The sequence below is a fragment of the Scyliorhinus torazame genome, chromosome 8, assembly GCF_047496885.1.
Source record: "Scyliorhinus torazame isolate Kashiwa2021f chromosome 8, sScyTor2.1, whole genome shotgun sequence".
NCBI classification, from domain to species: Eukaryota; Metazoa; Chordata; class Chondrichthyes; order Carcharhiniformes; family Scyliorhinidae; genus Scyliorhinus; species Scyliorhinus torazame.
The window spans coordinates 8,371,547-8,385,451 of record NC_092714.1 but is presented as its reverse complement, the minus strand read 5'-3'; the positions used below and the strand labels follow the sequence as shown (position 1 = coordinate 8,385,451).

The 13,905-nt window shown below is 49.9% G+C and overlaps 1 protein-coding gene across 3 annotated transcripts in view; it reads right to left on the bottom strand.

Moving 5' to 3' along the window:
* Positions 1 to 1,209: 1,209 nt before the first annotated feature.
* LOC140427636 (1,4-alpha-glucan-branching enzyme-like) overlaps positions 1,210 to 13,905 on the bottom strand; it is an 885,145-nt gene continuing 872,449 nt past the window's right edge. For 2 of the 3 annotated variants that reach the window (XM_072513058.1, XM_072513059.1), the window contains 2 exons: positions 7,034 to 7,078; positions 1,210 to 2,375 (listed from right to left, as the gene is read on the bottom strand). In XM_072513058.1, coding sequence (XP_072369159.1) covers positions 2,319 to 2,375; positions 7,034 to 7,078 — 102 coding nt within the window. In that variant the 3' untranslated portion in view covers positions 1,210 to 2,318. The remainder of the gene's footprint in view (positions 2,376 to 7,033; positions 7,079 to 13,905) is intronic. The other variant, XM_072513060.1, reaches the window with a different exon arrangement.

The window sequence follows — 13,905 nt, the reverse complement described above, 5'->3', positions numbered from 1 at the left end:
TGCAGCACTCCCTCGTTATTAACCCTCTGACAGTGCAGCACTCCCTCAGTGCTGACCCTGTGACAATGCAGCACTCCCTCAGTACTGACCCTCTGACAGTGCAACACTCCCTCAGTACTGACCCTCTGACAGTGCAGCACTCCCTCAGTACTGACCCTCTGACAGTGCAGCACTCCCTCGTTATTAACCCTCTGACAGTGCAGCACTCCCTCAGTACTGACCCTCTGACAGTGCGGCACTCCCTCAGTACTGACCCTCTGACAGTGCAGCACTCCCTCGTTATTAACCCTCTGACAGTGCAGCACTCCCTCAGTACTGACCCTCTGACAGTGCGGCACTCCCTCAGTACTGACCCTCTGACAGTGCAGCACTCCCTCGTTATTAACCCTCTGACAGTGCAGCACTCCCTCAGTACTGACCCTCTGACAGTGCGGCACTCCCTCAGTACTGACCCTCTGACAGTGCAGCACTCCCTCAGTACTGACCCTCTGACAGTGCAGCATCCCTCAGTACTGACCCTCTGACAGTGCAGCACTCCCTCGTTATTAACCCTCTGACAGTGCAGCACTCCCTCAGTACTGACCCTCTGACAGTGCGGCACTCCCTCAGTACTGACCCTCTGACAGTGCAGCACTCCCTCGTTATTAACCCTCTGACAGTGCGGCACTCCCTCAGTACTGAACCTCTGACAGTGCAACACTCCCTCAGTACTGACCCTCTGACAGTGCGGCACTCCCTCAGTACTGACCCTCTGACAGTGCGGCGCTCCCTCAGTACTGACCCTCTGACAGTGCAGCACTCCCTCAGCACTGACCCTCTGACAGTGCGGCACTCCCTCAGTACTGACCCTCTGACAGTGCAGCACTCCCTCATTACTGACCCTCTGACAGTGCGGCACTCCCTCAGCACTGACCCTCTGACAGTGCGGCACTCCCTCATTACTGACCCTCTGACAGTGCAGCACTCTCTCAATACTGATCCTCTGACAGTGCGGCACTCCCTCAGTATTGAATCACCTTTGACGCCAGCATTGAGTGACTAAACTAGATGAGGAGCTCTGATCACTGGTGTGGTTTGAACCCGTGACCTTCAGGCTCACAACACAACCTTCTGAGCCGCAGCTGAAAATTGCAACTGAATTTTTGGCAAAGACCTTAACAAAAGAAATGTTTGGGGAAAACAACTGCGAAGAAATCAATTGCTTACCTCTTTACTTCAAGATAAAGTATGTTTAATCTCAGAGCGACACAGGTACAGTTGATCACTACTTGCTTCAGTTAATGAGGGATGAAGTATGTTCAAACGCAGGAACCTGAGCTGTATCTCACTGCAACAGGCTCATATTTTATTAATTCCCTCCTTTTCAAACTTGTACAATTATGAAGATTATAAGGTTATAATTAATTTGAATTTTGTGTTCCACTTTCTTAAGGTGCAACACTCCCTAATTCAACTAATTCCTATTTGTACATACAAATGGAGGAGCACATCTATCAAGGGATCTCTACCTCATTATCTACAATTCCTAGCCCAATGATGTGGCTCTACCAGCAAAGACTGACCCATGCATTAGGTATGGGGGCAGATGGCGGGTTGACGTCTGGTACGGTAGGGTCTCTGTCCGCGGTGACTGGTGAAATGTTCTCAATAACACCTCTTCGCATCATCAATCAGAAGAGAGGAGATCGGGGTCGGGGGCGGGGGGGGGAGAGGGGGTTGCGGAGAACCCGGACAGGAGAGGGGGACCGAAACAGTCAGCCCAGACCTCCAGCTCCAATGTTGGGTTTGTCGGATATTCGGCCATGTTCAGCAGCTGGGTTGGAACGACTCGTTGATTTGACTCAATGAAAAATGTGGACTATAAACTAACACAAAGATTGCACAAATTAACCACTTGCAACGCTCCACAACACAGGTGTATTTCTACTCACAGGTGTATGTCTCTCCCCAGCAAGTACATATAGGAGCTTATTATTTGTGTAGATGTTTCGTTCCATTTGAGCTGTGATGCAGCAGCTGGTCTAAACAGCACTGTCTCGACATCAAGACATAGGTTTGCAGGCAACATTTATGAACCGACAGCTTTAAGAATGTATCGTCGATAGAGAGAGAGCGCCATAAAGGTCTATGTACAACTGCATTTCCTACAGGGGTAAAGATGATTCAACTCTCACTTTTCAATTGAAAAAATTTAACAAAAGTTAGTTCTTTATGGGTTATTGATGCCTGGGGGTGTGGGGAGGAAGTGCAGGGTTAGGGTGTGCAGTAGGTTTTCCAAGTCTTCCTCTTTGGCACCAGACTCCCGTCACAGCCAAACTTCATTTCTCACTGTCCACACCAGCAAGAACGATGGCTGACCTGCTCGGAATATAGACCTGAAACAACACAGAGACTACAATTAGCGGCATCTCGAGGAACACACGTAGAATGGCAGCTGAACCCAGCTGCTGGTGGAATGGGACATAACCCGTGTTCTGTGGCTGATATGGCAATCGATCCTTGCCCTGCTCGCTAGCTCCAAAGGAAAGGTTAGAGGTGGGTGGCGTATCTAAATTTTGGAATTGAAGTGGCTGAATGGGGATTTCGGCGAGTAGGTGGGGTATTCGATGGTGTAGGTGCAGAGAAAGCTTTTCCCTGGTGGGGGAGTCAGGAAACACAATAGGTCAAGGAGATCGGAAACTCTCTCCCTCCAGGAGGCTGGGAGGAAATGGGAGTTTCTACAAGGCTGGGTGAACAGGCTTTCGACAGGGATCATGGATTATGAAGGAATGTCGGGAAATAGGGGCGACGTACAGATCAGCTGTAATCTCATTCAAAGGCTGAATAGCTGAGAGTGGCTGAACCGACTCCTCCTGTTCCTCTGTCATCGCCAATATTTTCAAACAAAAATCTGAAATATGCAGGCAAAACAAAAATAAACAGGTGACCTTTTAATCAACTTCAGCATCAAATCTGAAATATACCCCATAAAATGCAATCAAAATCCAACAGTCCTAAAAATAGCGACGCTTCAGTTATTACAGGATATGTGACCCTCAAGGGCACCCAAGGGCTTCGGGAGCTCTCTGTTCCAACATAAAATGCTGCATAAAATACTGGGCAGCTCATCAATATTTCAGAAGGTCCTGTGTCTATCTTGGGAGATCGCGCAATCTGCACAATAGATTTTAAAAATAAATAAAACTGTGACTCCGTTTGTTGAAGTAATTCATTGCTGTTCAGTGAGGACTGAAATGAACGGGACCCATGCAGAAACACTGTTGTATTGGTGCCAGTGGGAGGCTGCTGATATTCTCACCTTGCCCTGTCTGACTGGGGTCAGAGTTCAGTCAGAAGGCCTGTGAATGTTTTGAGCGAGCTCAGGCTAGTTTCCTGCAACAGGGGACTATGCTGTTGGATTTAACATTGAGGCCGGTTTAATTAACAGCGTAACGGTGTGTGAATATTTATCTAATAGCATTCCTGATACGATCGTGTTCATTGTTGCGTTCGGAAGGGGGAAGTCACGAAACGGGTATTAAGATGCCCGATAAAGTCAACTCAAACTGGGACTTCCACAGTCAACTGGGCAATTCTGTTTTAAAAGCAAAACAGTGCGGACACTGGCGTGGGGGGCTGATCAAGCTGGAAGGCTCGTTTAATTCGCAGCCCACGAGAGCTGGGGACAGAGGGTGCCCACTGAGGATGACGTGGACTGCAAATTGCAGTCTTTACTTGAATCAGGTCTGCCTCGCCTGCCACAAGGTGAAGCCATTGTTTAATCAACTCCCTGACCCTTGGTTGATGAATCGATTATGCAAATTTAGTCAGCATTACTATGCATGTGTGCCACTGATTAGCACCCAATTGTTAACCCATTGGTAGCCTCGCCCCTAAGCATTGAAGTGCAAGGCTAATACTCATGTCTCCATAACAGAGAAGTGACACAAATGCAAGGCGTTATGGTGAAATTGGTGGCAGTGTCTCGATCCCCTGTGAGATTACAGTGCAGGTCCATGGAATGCACTCAACTGCCCTCATTCCTCACCCTAGGGGGAGTCATGTGGCCCACTGAAACCCCCAAAGGTCGAGGCCCTTCAGTCAGGTGGAGTTGAGCGGGGTAACTATGGTGAAGAGCTGTGTGACAGGGGAGGGAGTGAGGCTCATTGGGAAGGAGCTCACAAAGGGGGGTGTGCATGGCTGGCTGTCCCAGATGCTGGCGGGGCTGTGGGTCAGGCTCTGTCAGAACTCCTCTTCGCTCACTTTGATGTCCTCTTCCTTTCAGTTTTTGAGGCAGGGCCCATTATTCCTTCGGGAACAGATGGTGGAGTCGCGGAGGAGACACTTCCAGTCACAGGTATTCTGGCCCAGAACTTCCGTCCTCCAAATATCGGAGGTTCAGTGCCAGAGAAGATTACGTCAGTCCCGGTGGAATTGTGCACTTGACTTGGGACAAGGACTGGGGAGGTGTTTAAAAGGACCGTCCGCCCCACTGATTGTAAAGATTAGCTTTCCTGGAGCAAGCGAATCAGAGGCAAGTTGCCACGGACAAGGCATGAATCCCGTGGAAAAAATACAGGTTTATTAAATTAAATTGGCACCAGCGGGATTCTGTCCAGTTTCCCCAGTGTCCTGACCAATATTTATCCCTCAATCAACATCACAAAGACGAATCACCCGGTCAACGCCACATTGCTGATTGTGGGAGCTTGCTGGGAGGAAACTGGCTGCCACGTTTCCCACATTACAAAAGCGATCGCACTTCAAAAGTATTTAATTGGCTGCAAAGTGCTGTGGTGCTGAAAGGCGCGATATAAATGCGAGAGAAAATAGGGAGCGGGGACTGAAGGATGAACATGCATCATTTTCCAAATAGCCAACACAAAAAAAAGTAAACCAAACTTTACTTAAAGTAAGCCAAGCACGAAGGCCGAGAGAGTGTATACAGTCTGCATGGAGCCTGTGATCTCTCACAAAGTTCTGATCAATGGGGAAACTGTTTTCACCCCAAGGCTATTTGGAAACCGGGGACGACCTCCAGCTGGGGTAGCAATCTGTGTTTAATGGTTTTCAACCATGCTGAGTTACTTTAACATTTTAGTAAACGACTGAAAATAATTGCTGCAGGAATTTTCCCAATAGGAAAGCTTTGGGTGAGCAAAGAAAAGAACTTAACAAAGCAACAATCACTTCTAAAAGGCATTTTAATTGGGCTGACAATAATCCTGCACAGAGAGCAGAGTGTTCTAACTGATAGACTGTGCATGGCATTAATGGTCATTAGTTTTTACAGTCAGACACTGGTCCAGATGTAAGCTGAACCCAATCCTGCTGTGCATCATCAGCATCCCCAAGTTCAATTGCAGCCACCATTGGTTATTTAATGTGCAGCTGAGGAAGGATACATTGGCCTCGGAGGCTGTGCCACGCAGGTTCAGCAGAATGGTACTGTGGCGAGAAGGGTTTAATTGCAAGGATGGGTTGTACAGATAGGTTTGTATTTCTTCACGTATAGATTGAGGGATGATTGAATTGAAGTGTTTAAGATGGATAAAGGGATTGATGGAGAGGAATTATTTCCTCTGGTTGAGATTGTGAGGGGGCTGCAGAGAAGAGTCCAGAACAAGAGGCATAACTTTAAAATCAGACCAAGCTGTTTGGGGGTAATGTCTGGACACACAAAGGTTAGTGGAATTCCTCTGTTGCCAAACCTGTTGAGGCTGCGGTGTTAATCGCAAATTTTGAAACGGAGGTAATGTTATTAAAAGCTACGCGCCAAGGTGGGGAGATGGAGTTAAGATGGCGATCAGCTATTAGCCACAAGTTCCTTTGCTAATTACCGAAAATCTGTGTTCTCTGGTTACTGAGCCTCCTGCCAGTGGAAACAATTTCTCCTCATCTACTCCAACCCGTCAACTCTGTCGAATTACACTTGGACGGTTTTTGCTCGAAGGAGGGCAACCCGAGTCTCTGCACAAGATCCCTCATTCCTGGTACCTCGCTAGTAAATCGCTCTCCAAGTCCTACACATCTTACCTGAAACCTGGTGTCCAGAATTGAACACGATATACCAGATGAGGCCTAACCAGTGATTTTAAGAAGGTTTTTGACAAGTTCCCTGCTTGGGTTTATAAAGCAGAGAATTCCACATTGCGTTTTTTAAAAAGCAGATTCACCGACTTGCCATCTTCAAGGATTTACCGTGCCCCGTTCCTGCACCACTTTAAAATTGCAGCCCAGATTCTATGGAAAGCTGAATTAAGGCTGCGACTAGACACAATGATTAATACATACAATCAACACCCATCTAGTTGGAACAGGTAGTAGAATCCAAGATGAAAAATAAATGGTTCAGTTGGGAGTATGAAAGGAAAGTGTGCAGAATGACAAAGCCCACACCTCCCCCAAGGGACCAGCTACGATTTTCACTGTTACTGCGTCTTTGTAACTTGTTGACAGTTTCTGAAGGAGATGATTTAATGAAGGTAAAACGTACTAGAATTCTAACTATGGTCATATCGCAAACCCTCAATAACACACACCATAGCTCTACGTACAGAAACAGGTTCAGATAAATGAACGCACCATCAGCACCACACTTAAACAATCATCTCCCAAAATCTGAAATCTTTATTTTGATTTTTAAAAAATAGTTTTCCAGTTAAGGGGCGATTTAGCGCGGCCAATCCACCTACCCTGCACATCTTTGGCTTGTGGGGGTGAGACCCACGCAGACACGGGGAGAATGTGCAAACTCCACACGGACAGTGACCCGGGGCCGGGATTGAACCCGGCTCTGTGAGGCAGCAGTGCTAACCACTGCGCCACCATGCCGCCCTCAATTGAAATCTTAAAGACAGAGGTCAATATTTTTTGGGGGGAGTAAGGTGTATTGAGGGATACGGAACTATGGAAGGTAAACGTAGCTGGGATACAGCCTGTTGTTCCTCTGTTCAGACCAATCTGGGCTTGAGCAGGACTCGGGTGCTGACCAACCTGCTCAGCTGTCATTCGCCTTTTCCCAACTCCCACACCAACCCTCATTCATCCTTACCTTCAAGGAATTTTCACAACTGTGCAAAGTTCCATAATTCAGGAGCTGGGAAAGGAATAAAAAGCAAGAAATAAAGAAATAGGGGAGTGAAGAAAGCATGCGCAGGAAACCCGGGGTGAGGAAAACAATCATTTATTAAAATAAAGTTAGCAGCAAGGCATAGCAGGAAATAAAGTCAAAATAATACTTAGAACTGAAACATGCAAAGGAGACAGATGTTGAGAAGTGTAGGGAATCAGGGACAGGATGTAGAATTCCAAATTTTAAATTATACAAAAATAAATAAACTGGTTGAGTTTGAACATTAATTTAAAAAATTATTTGTACTAAAATTAAGTGTATTATTCCCCTATTTGACTGAATGAATCCTTAAACACAGCCTCTGGGTCTGATACAAGAGGTACCACTAGGTGGCAGAGGAACATTATGTGTGAGATGAGTGAAGCGCAGTCCCTCCACATCTGCGAGTCTGGGTGAGATTGAACTGCCACGCTGAGCCCGTTAAGCTGCTCCCCGTGGAGCAGCGTGGCCAATAGACCCGGGAGACCCCCCTGCCGGGACCAACCCGGCTCCAGGGATCTATCCCGGCTCGCAATGCCTCGTGAGGTCGTGGGACTTTTTGGCAAATCTGCATATTAGAGCGAGACAGCTAAGTCTCACGTTAATGTGCAGTTTCCCGAGGTACCTGAGGCGTTGGGATTTATCCCCGTCGCCTCGGGGACCTCGGGTGAGTGACTCTCAGGGCTGGTCTCCACAAACGGGGACCAGGCAGGAGGGAACTCCTGGGGGTCTACAAGGCGACTGGCGTCCCGTCCTCTCGCTATAATAAGGAGTTCCAGCGAGCGGAGCTCCCCAGTGCGCAGAACGGTGCTGTGTGCAACCTCGACAGCGCGATCCCCACTGAGGGCCCCTATCTAAGCGGAATGCTGTTTATGGTGTTATGTTTCTTGGCGCTGCGAGCACAGAGAAACACCCAGCTACGTGCGCTCGCTGCGGGACCTGGTTCCCATTTACTTAAATCCCACCCTCTGTGTCGAATCTCAGCTTTCACAAACTCCTCTGCTAACTCTGCTTGGGGATATTCCTGGACTATTTATCACATGACCTCACAGCTCAAACTGCCCCCACCCTCACATTCCTTTCATTGTGAAGGGAGTATGGGCCAAAGTCAATTGAAAATAAAACACTCGCTACATTCATCTTGACTGTCAGCCAAAACAGCTCCCCCCCCCCCCCCCCCCCCCCACCCCCCTCATCTCTTTATCGGTGAAAAACAGTTGCAAGTGGTTAAAGGAAATACAACAGAAGTCACAATTCTGTTTGCTTCCAAAGAACAACGAAATGTACAGCACAGGAACAGGCCCTTCGGCCCTCCATGCCTGTGCCGACCATGCTGCCCGACTAAACTAAAATCTCCTACACTTCCTGGGTCCGTATCCCTCTATTCCCATCCTATTCATGTATTTGTCAAGATGCCCCTTAAATGTCACTATCGTCCCTGCTTCCACCACCTCCTCCGGCAGCGAGTTCCAGGCACCCACTACCCTCTGCATAAAATAATTGCCTCGTACATCTACTCTAAACCTTGCCCCTCTCACCTTAAACCTATGCCCCCTAGTAATTGACCCCTCTACCCTGGGGAAAAGCCTCTGACCATCCACTCTGTCTATGCCCCTCATAATTTTGTAGACCTTTATCAGGTCGCCCCTCAACTTCCTTCGTTCCAGTGAGAACAAACCGAGTTTATTCAACCGCTCCTCATAGCTAATGCCCTCCATACCAGGCAACATTCTGGTAAATCTCTTCTGCACCCTCTCTAAAGCCTCCACATCCTTCTGGTAGTGTGGCGACCAGAATTGAACACTATACTCCAAGTGTGGCCTAACTAAGGTTCTATACAGCTGCAACATGACTTGCCAATTCTTATACTCAATGCCCCGGCCAATGAAGGCAAGCATGCCGTGATTTTTCTCACAGGCCTTGCTTGCAGCAATCCTTCTGGAGATTCGTCACGGATTCCTGGAGGCTTTGCGGCTTTGTAACTCCACCTCACCCATTTAATCTCCGAGGAAAGGTCCACTTTCCCTTCAAATCCCGATCCAAATGAACTAAAGAGTGTCCCACACGTAGCTCAGCTAGTGTGACGATAAATTTTAGGTCATTCTTTACAGCTGCTCTGATGTGTTCCCATCAGGGAGCAGGTGACCTGCCGTCGCACCTCACGGACCTGTTGGACATCGCCAGAAGTTTCTGGAGTGTTTTTTTCCAATTTTGCAGCTTTTGCGGTTCTTTCATTCCATTCCCAGAACATTCCAAACATACCTTGCCAGCTCTGCTGAAATGTTCAGGATTGTCCAGAAATTAAAAATTAATCGCAAGGACACTGCCCAGAGTCGATTAATAATAATTTAATGTGTCTGTTTGATTTGAATTTCTTAGTTACAAAAGTGGTGCAGATGGAATTAAAAACTTGTTTGACTGATTACCAATTAGCCAGTTCAGTTAGCAAGTCTTTCATTTTCTGCTTGGTTCTCAAAAGGGAGTGTGGAGATTGGGTGTGTCAGAGGGAGTGTGGAGATTGGGTGTGTCAGAGGGAGTGTGGAGATTGGGTGTAGCAGAGGGAGTGTGGAGATTGGGTGTGTCAGACGGAGTGTGGAGATTGGGTGTGTCAGAGGGAGTGTGGAGATTGGGTGTGTCAGAGGGAGTGTGGAGATTGGGTGTGTCAGAGGGAGTGTGGAGATTGGGTGTGTCAGAGGGAGTGTGGAGATTGGGTGTAGCAGAGGGAGTGTGGAGATTGGGTGTGTCAGACGGAGTGTGGAGATTGGGTGTGTCAGAGGGAGTGTGGAGATTGGGTGTGTCAGAGGGAGTGTGGAGATTGGGTGTGTCAGAGGGAGTGTGGAGATTGGGTGTGTCAGAGGGAGTGTGGAGATTGGGTGTAGCAGAGGGAGTGTGGAGATTGGGTGTGTCAGAGGGAGTGTGGAGATTGGGTGTGTCAGAGGGAGTGTGGAGATTGGGTATGTCAGAGGGAGTGTGGAGATTGGGTGTCAGAGGGAGCGTGGAGATTGGGTGTGTCAGAGGGAGCGTGGAGATTGGGTGTGTCAGAGGGAATGTGGAGATTGGGTGTGTCAGAGGGAGTCTGGAGATTGGGCGTGTCAGAGGAAGTGTGGAGATTGGGTTGTCAGAGGGAGTGTGGAGATTGGGTGTGTCAGAGGGAGTGTGGAGATTGGGTGTGTCAGAGGGAGTGTGGAGATTGGGTATGTCAGACGAAGTGTGGAGATTGGGTGTGTCAGAGGAAGTGTGTAGATTGGGTGTGTCAGAGGGAGTGTGGAGATTGGGTGTGTCAGAGGGAGTGTGGAGATTGGGTGTGTCAGAGGGAGTGTGGAGATTGGGTGTGTCAGAGGGAGTGTGGAGATTGGGCGTGTCAGAGGGAGTGTGGAGATTGGGTGTGTCAGAGGGAGTGTGGAGATTGGGTATGTCAGACGGAGTGTGGAGATTGGGTGTGTCAGAGGGAGTGTGGAGATTGGGTGTGTCAGAGGGAGTGTGGAGATTGGGTGTGTCAGAGGGAGTGTGGAGATTGGGTATGTCAGACGGAGTGTGGAGATTGGGTATGTCAGAGGGAGTGTGGAGATTGGGTGTAGCAGAGGGAGTGTGGAGATTGGGTGTGTCAGAAGGGAGTGTGGAGATTGGGTGTGTCAGAGGGGGTGTGTCAGAGGGAGTGTGGAGATTGGGTGTGTCAGAGGGAGTGTGGAGATTGGGTGTGTCAGAGGGAGTGTGGAGATTGGGCGTGTCAGAGGGAGTGTGGAGATGGGTATGTCAGAGGGAGTGTGGAGATTGGGTGTGTCAGAGGGAGTGTGGAGATTGGGTGTGTCAGAGGGAGTGTGGATATTGGGTGTGTCAGAGGGAGTGTGGAGATTGGGTGTAGCAGAGGGAGTGTGGAGATTGGGTGTGTCAGAGGGAGTGTGGAGATTGGGTGTGTCAGAGGGAGTGTGGAGATTGGGTGTAGCAGAGGGAGTGTGGAGATTGGGTGTGTCAGAGGGAGTGTGGAGATTGGGTGTGTCAGAGGGAGTGTGGAGATTGGGTGTGTCAGAGGGAGTGTGGAGATTGGGTGCGTCAGAGGGAGTGTGGATATTGGGTGTGTCAGAGGGAGTGTGGAGATTGGGTGTCAGAGGGAGCGTGGAGATTGGGTGTGTCAGAGGGAGCGTGGAGATTGGGTGTGTCAGAGGGAATGTGGAGATTGGGTGTGTCAGAGGGAATGTGGAGATTGGGTGTGTCAGAGGGAGTGTGGAGATTGGGCGTGTCAGAGGAAGTGTGGAGATTGGGTTGTCAGAGGGAGTGTGGAGATTGGGTCTGTCAGAGGGAGTGTGGAGATTGGGTGTGTCAGAGGGAGTGTGGAGATTGGGTGTGTCAGAGGGAGTGTGGAGATTGGGTATGTCAGACGAAGTGTGGAGATTGGGTGTAGATTGGGTGTGTCAGAGGGAGTGTGGAGATTGGGTGTGTCAGAGGGAGTGTGGAGATTGGGTGTGTCAGAGGGAGTGTGGAGATTGGGTGTGTCAGAGGGAGTGTGGAGATTGGGTGTGTCAGAGGGAGTGTGGAGATTGGGCGTGTCAGAGGGAGTGTGGAGATTGGGTGTGTCAGAGGGAGTGTGGAGATTGGGTATGTCAGACGGAGTGTGGATATTGGGTGTGTCAGAGGGAGTGTGGAGATTGGTTGTAGCAGAGGGAGTGTGGGGATTGGGTGTGTCAGAAGGGAGTGTGGAGATTGGGTGTGTCAGAGGGAGTGTGGAGATTGGGTGTGTCAGAGGGAGTGTGGAGATTGGGTGTGTCAGAGGGAGTGTGGAGATTGGGCATGTCAGAGGGTGTGTGGAGATGGGTATGTCAGAGGGAGTGTGGAGATTGGGTGTGTCAGAGGGAGTGTGGAGATTGGGTGTGTCAGAGGGAGTGTGGATATTGGGTGTGTCAGAGGGAGTGTGGAGATTGGGTGTGTCAGACGGAGCGTGTAGATTGGGTGTGTCAGAAGAAGGTGTGGAGATTGGGTGTAGCAGACGGAGTGTGGAGATTGGGTGTAGCAGAGGGAGTGTGGAGATTGGGTGTGTCAGAGGGAGTGTGGAGATGGGTATGTCAGAGGGAGTGTAGAGATTGGGTGTGTCAGAGGGAGTGTGGAGATTGGGTGTGTCAGAGGGAGTGTGGAGATTGGGTGTGTCAGAGGGAGTGTAGAGATTGGGTGTATCAGAGGGAGTGTGGAGATTGGGTGTGTCAGAGGGAATGTGGAGATTGGGTGTGTCAGAGGGAGTGTGGAGATTGGGTGTGTCAGAGGGAGTGTGGAGACTGGGTGTGTCAGAGGGAGTGTGGAGATTGGGTGTGTCAGAGGGAGTGTGGATATTGGGTGTGTCAGAGGGAGTGTGGAGATTGGGTGTGTCAGAGGGAGCGTGTAGATTGGGTGTGTCAGAGGGAGCGTGGAGATTGGGTGTGTCAGAGGGAGCGTGGAGATTGGGTGTGTCAGAGGGAGTGTGGAGATTGGGTGTGTCAGAGGGAGTGTGGAGATTGGGTTGTCAGAGGGAGTGTGGAGATTGGGTGTGTCAGAGGGAGTGTGGAGATTGGGCGTGTCAGAGGGAGTGTGGAGATGGGTATGTCAGAGGGAGTGTGGAGATTGGGTGTGTCAGAGGGAGTGTGGATATTGGGTGTGTCAGAGGGAGTGTGGAGATTGGGTGTGTCAGAGGGAGCGTGGAGATTGGGTGTGTCAGAGGGAGAGTGGAGATTGGGTGTGTCAGAGGGAGAGTGGAGATTGGGTGTGTCAGAGGGAGTGTGGAGATTGGGTGTGTCAGAGGGAGTGTGGAGATTGGACGTGTCAGAGGGAGTGTGGAGATTGGGTGTGTCAGAGGGAGTGTGGAGATTGGGTGTGTCAGAAGGAATGTGGAGATTGGGTGTGTCAGAGGGAGTGTGGAGAGTGGGTGTGTCAGAGGGAGTGTGGAGATTGGGTGTCAGAGGGAGTGTGGAGATTGGGTGTGTCAGAGGGAGTGTGGAGATTGGGTGTGTCTGAGGGAGTGTGGAGATTGGGTGTGTCAGAGGGAGTGTGGAGATTGGGTGTGTCAGAGGGAGTGTAGAGATTGGATGTGTCAGAGGGAGTGTGGAGATTGGGTGTGTCAGAGGGAATGTGGAGATTGGGTGTGTCTGAGGGAGTGTGGAGATTGGGTGTGTCAGAGGGAGTGTGGAGACTGGGAGTGTCAGAGGGAGTGTGCAGATTGGGTGTGTCAGAGGGAGTGTGGAGTTTGGGTGTGTCAGAGGGAGTGTGGAGATTGGGTGTGTCAGAGGGAATGTGGAGATTGGGTGTGTCAGAGGGAGTGTGGAGAGTGGGTGTGTCAGAGGGAGTGTGGAGATTGGGTGTGTCAGAGGGAGTGTAGAGAGTGGGTGTCAGAAGGGATATTGGGAGTGTCAGAGGGAGTGTGGAGATTGGGTGTGTCAGAGGGAGTGTGGAGATTGGGTGTGTCAGAGGGAGTGTGGAGAGTGGGTGTGTCAGAGGGAGTGTGGAGATTGGGTGTGTCAGAGGGAGTGTGGAGATTGGGTGTGTCAGAGGGAGTGTGGAGATTGGGTATCGGAGGGAGTGTGGAGATTGGGTGTGTCAGAAGGAGTGTGGCGATTGTGTGTGTCAGAGGGAGCGTGGAGATTGGGTGTGTCAGAGGGAGAGTGGAGATTGGGTGTGTCAGAGGGAGAGTGGAGATTGGGTGTGTCAGAGGGAGTGTGGAGATTGGGTGTGTCAGAGGGAGTGTGGAGATTGGACGTGTCAGAGGGAGTGTGGAGATTGGGTGTGTCAGAGGGAGTGTGGAGATTGGGTGTGTCAGAAGGAATGTGGAGATTGGGTGTGTCAGAGGGAGTGTG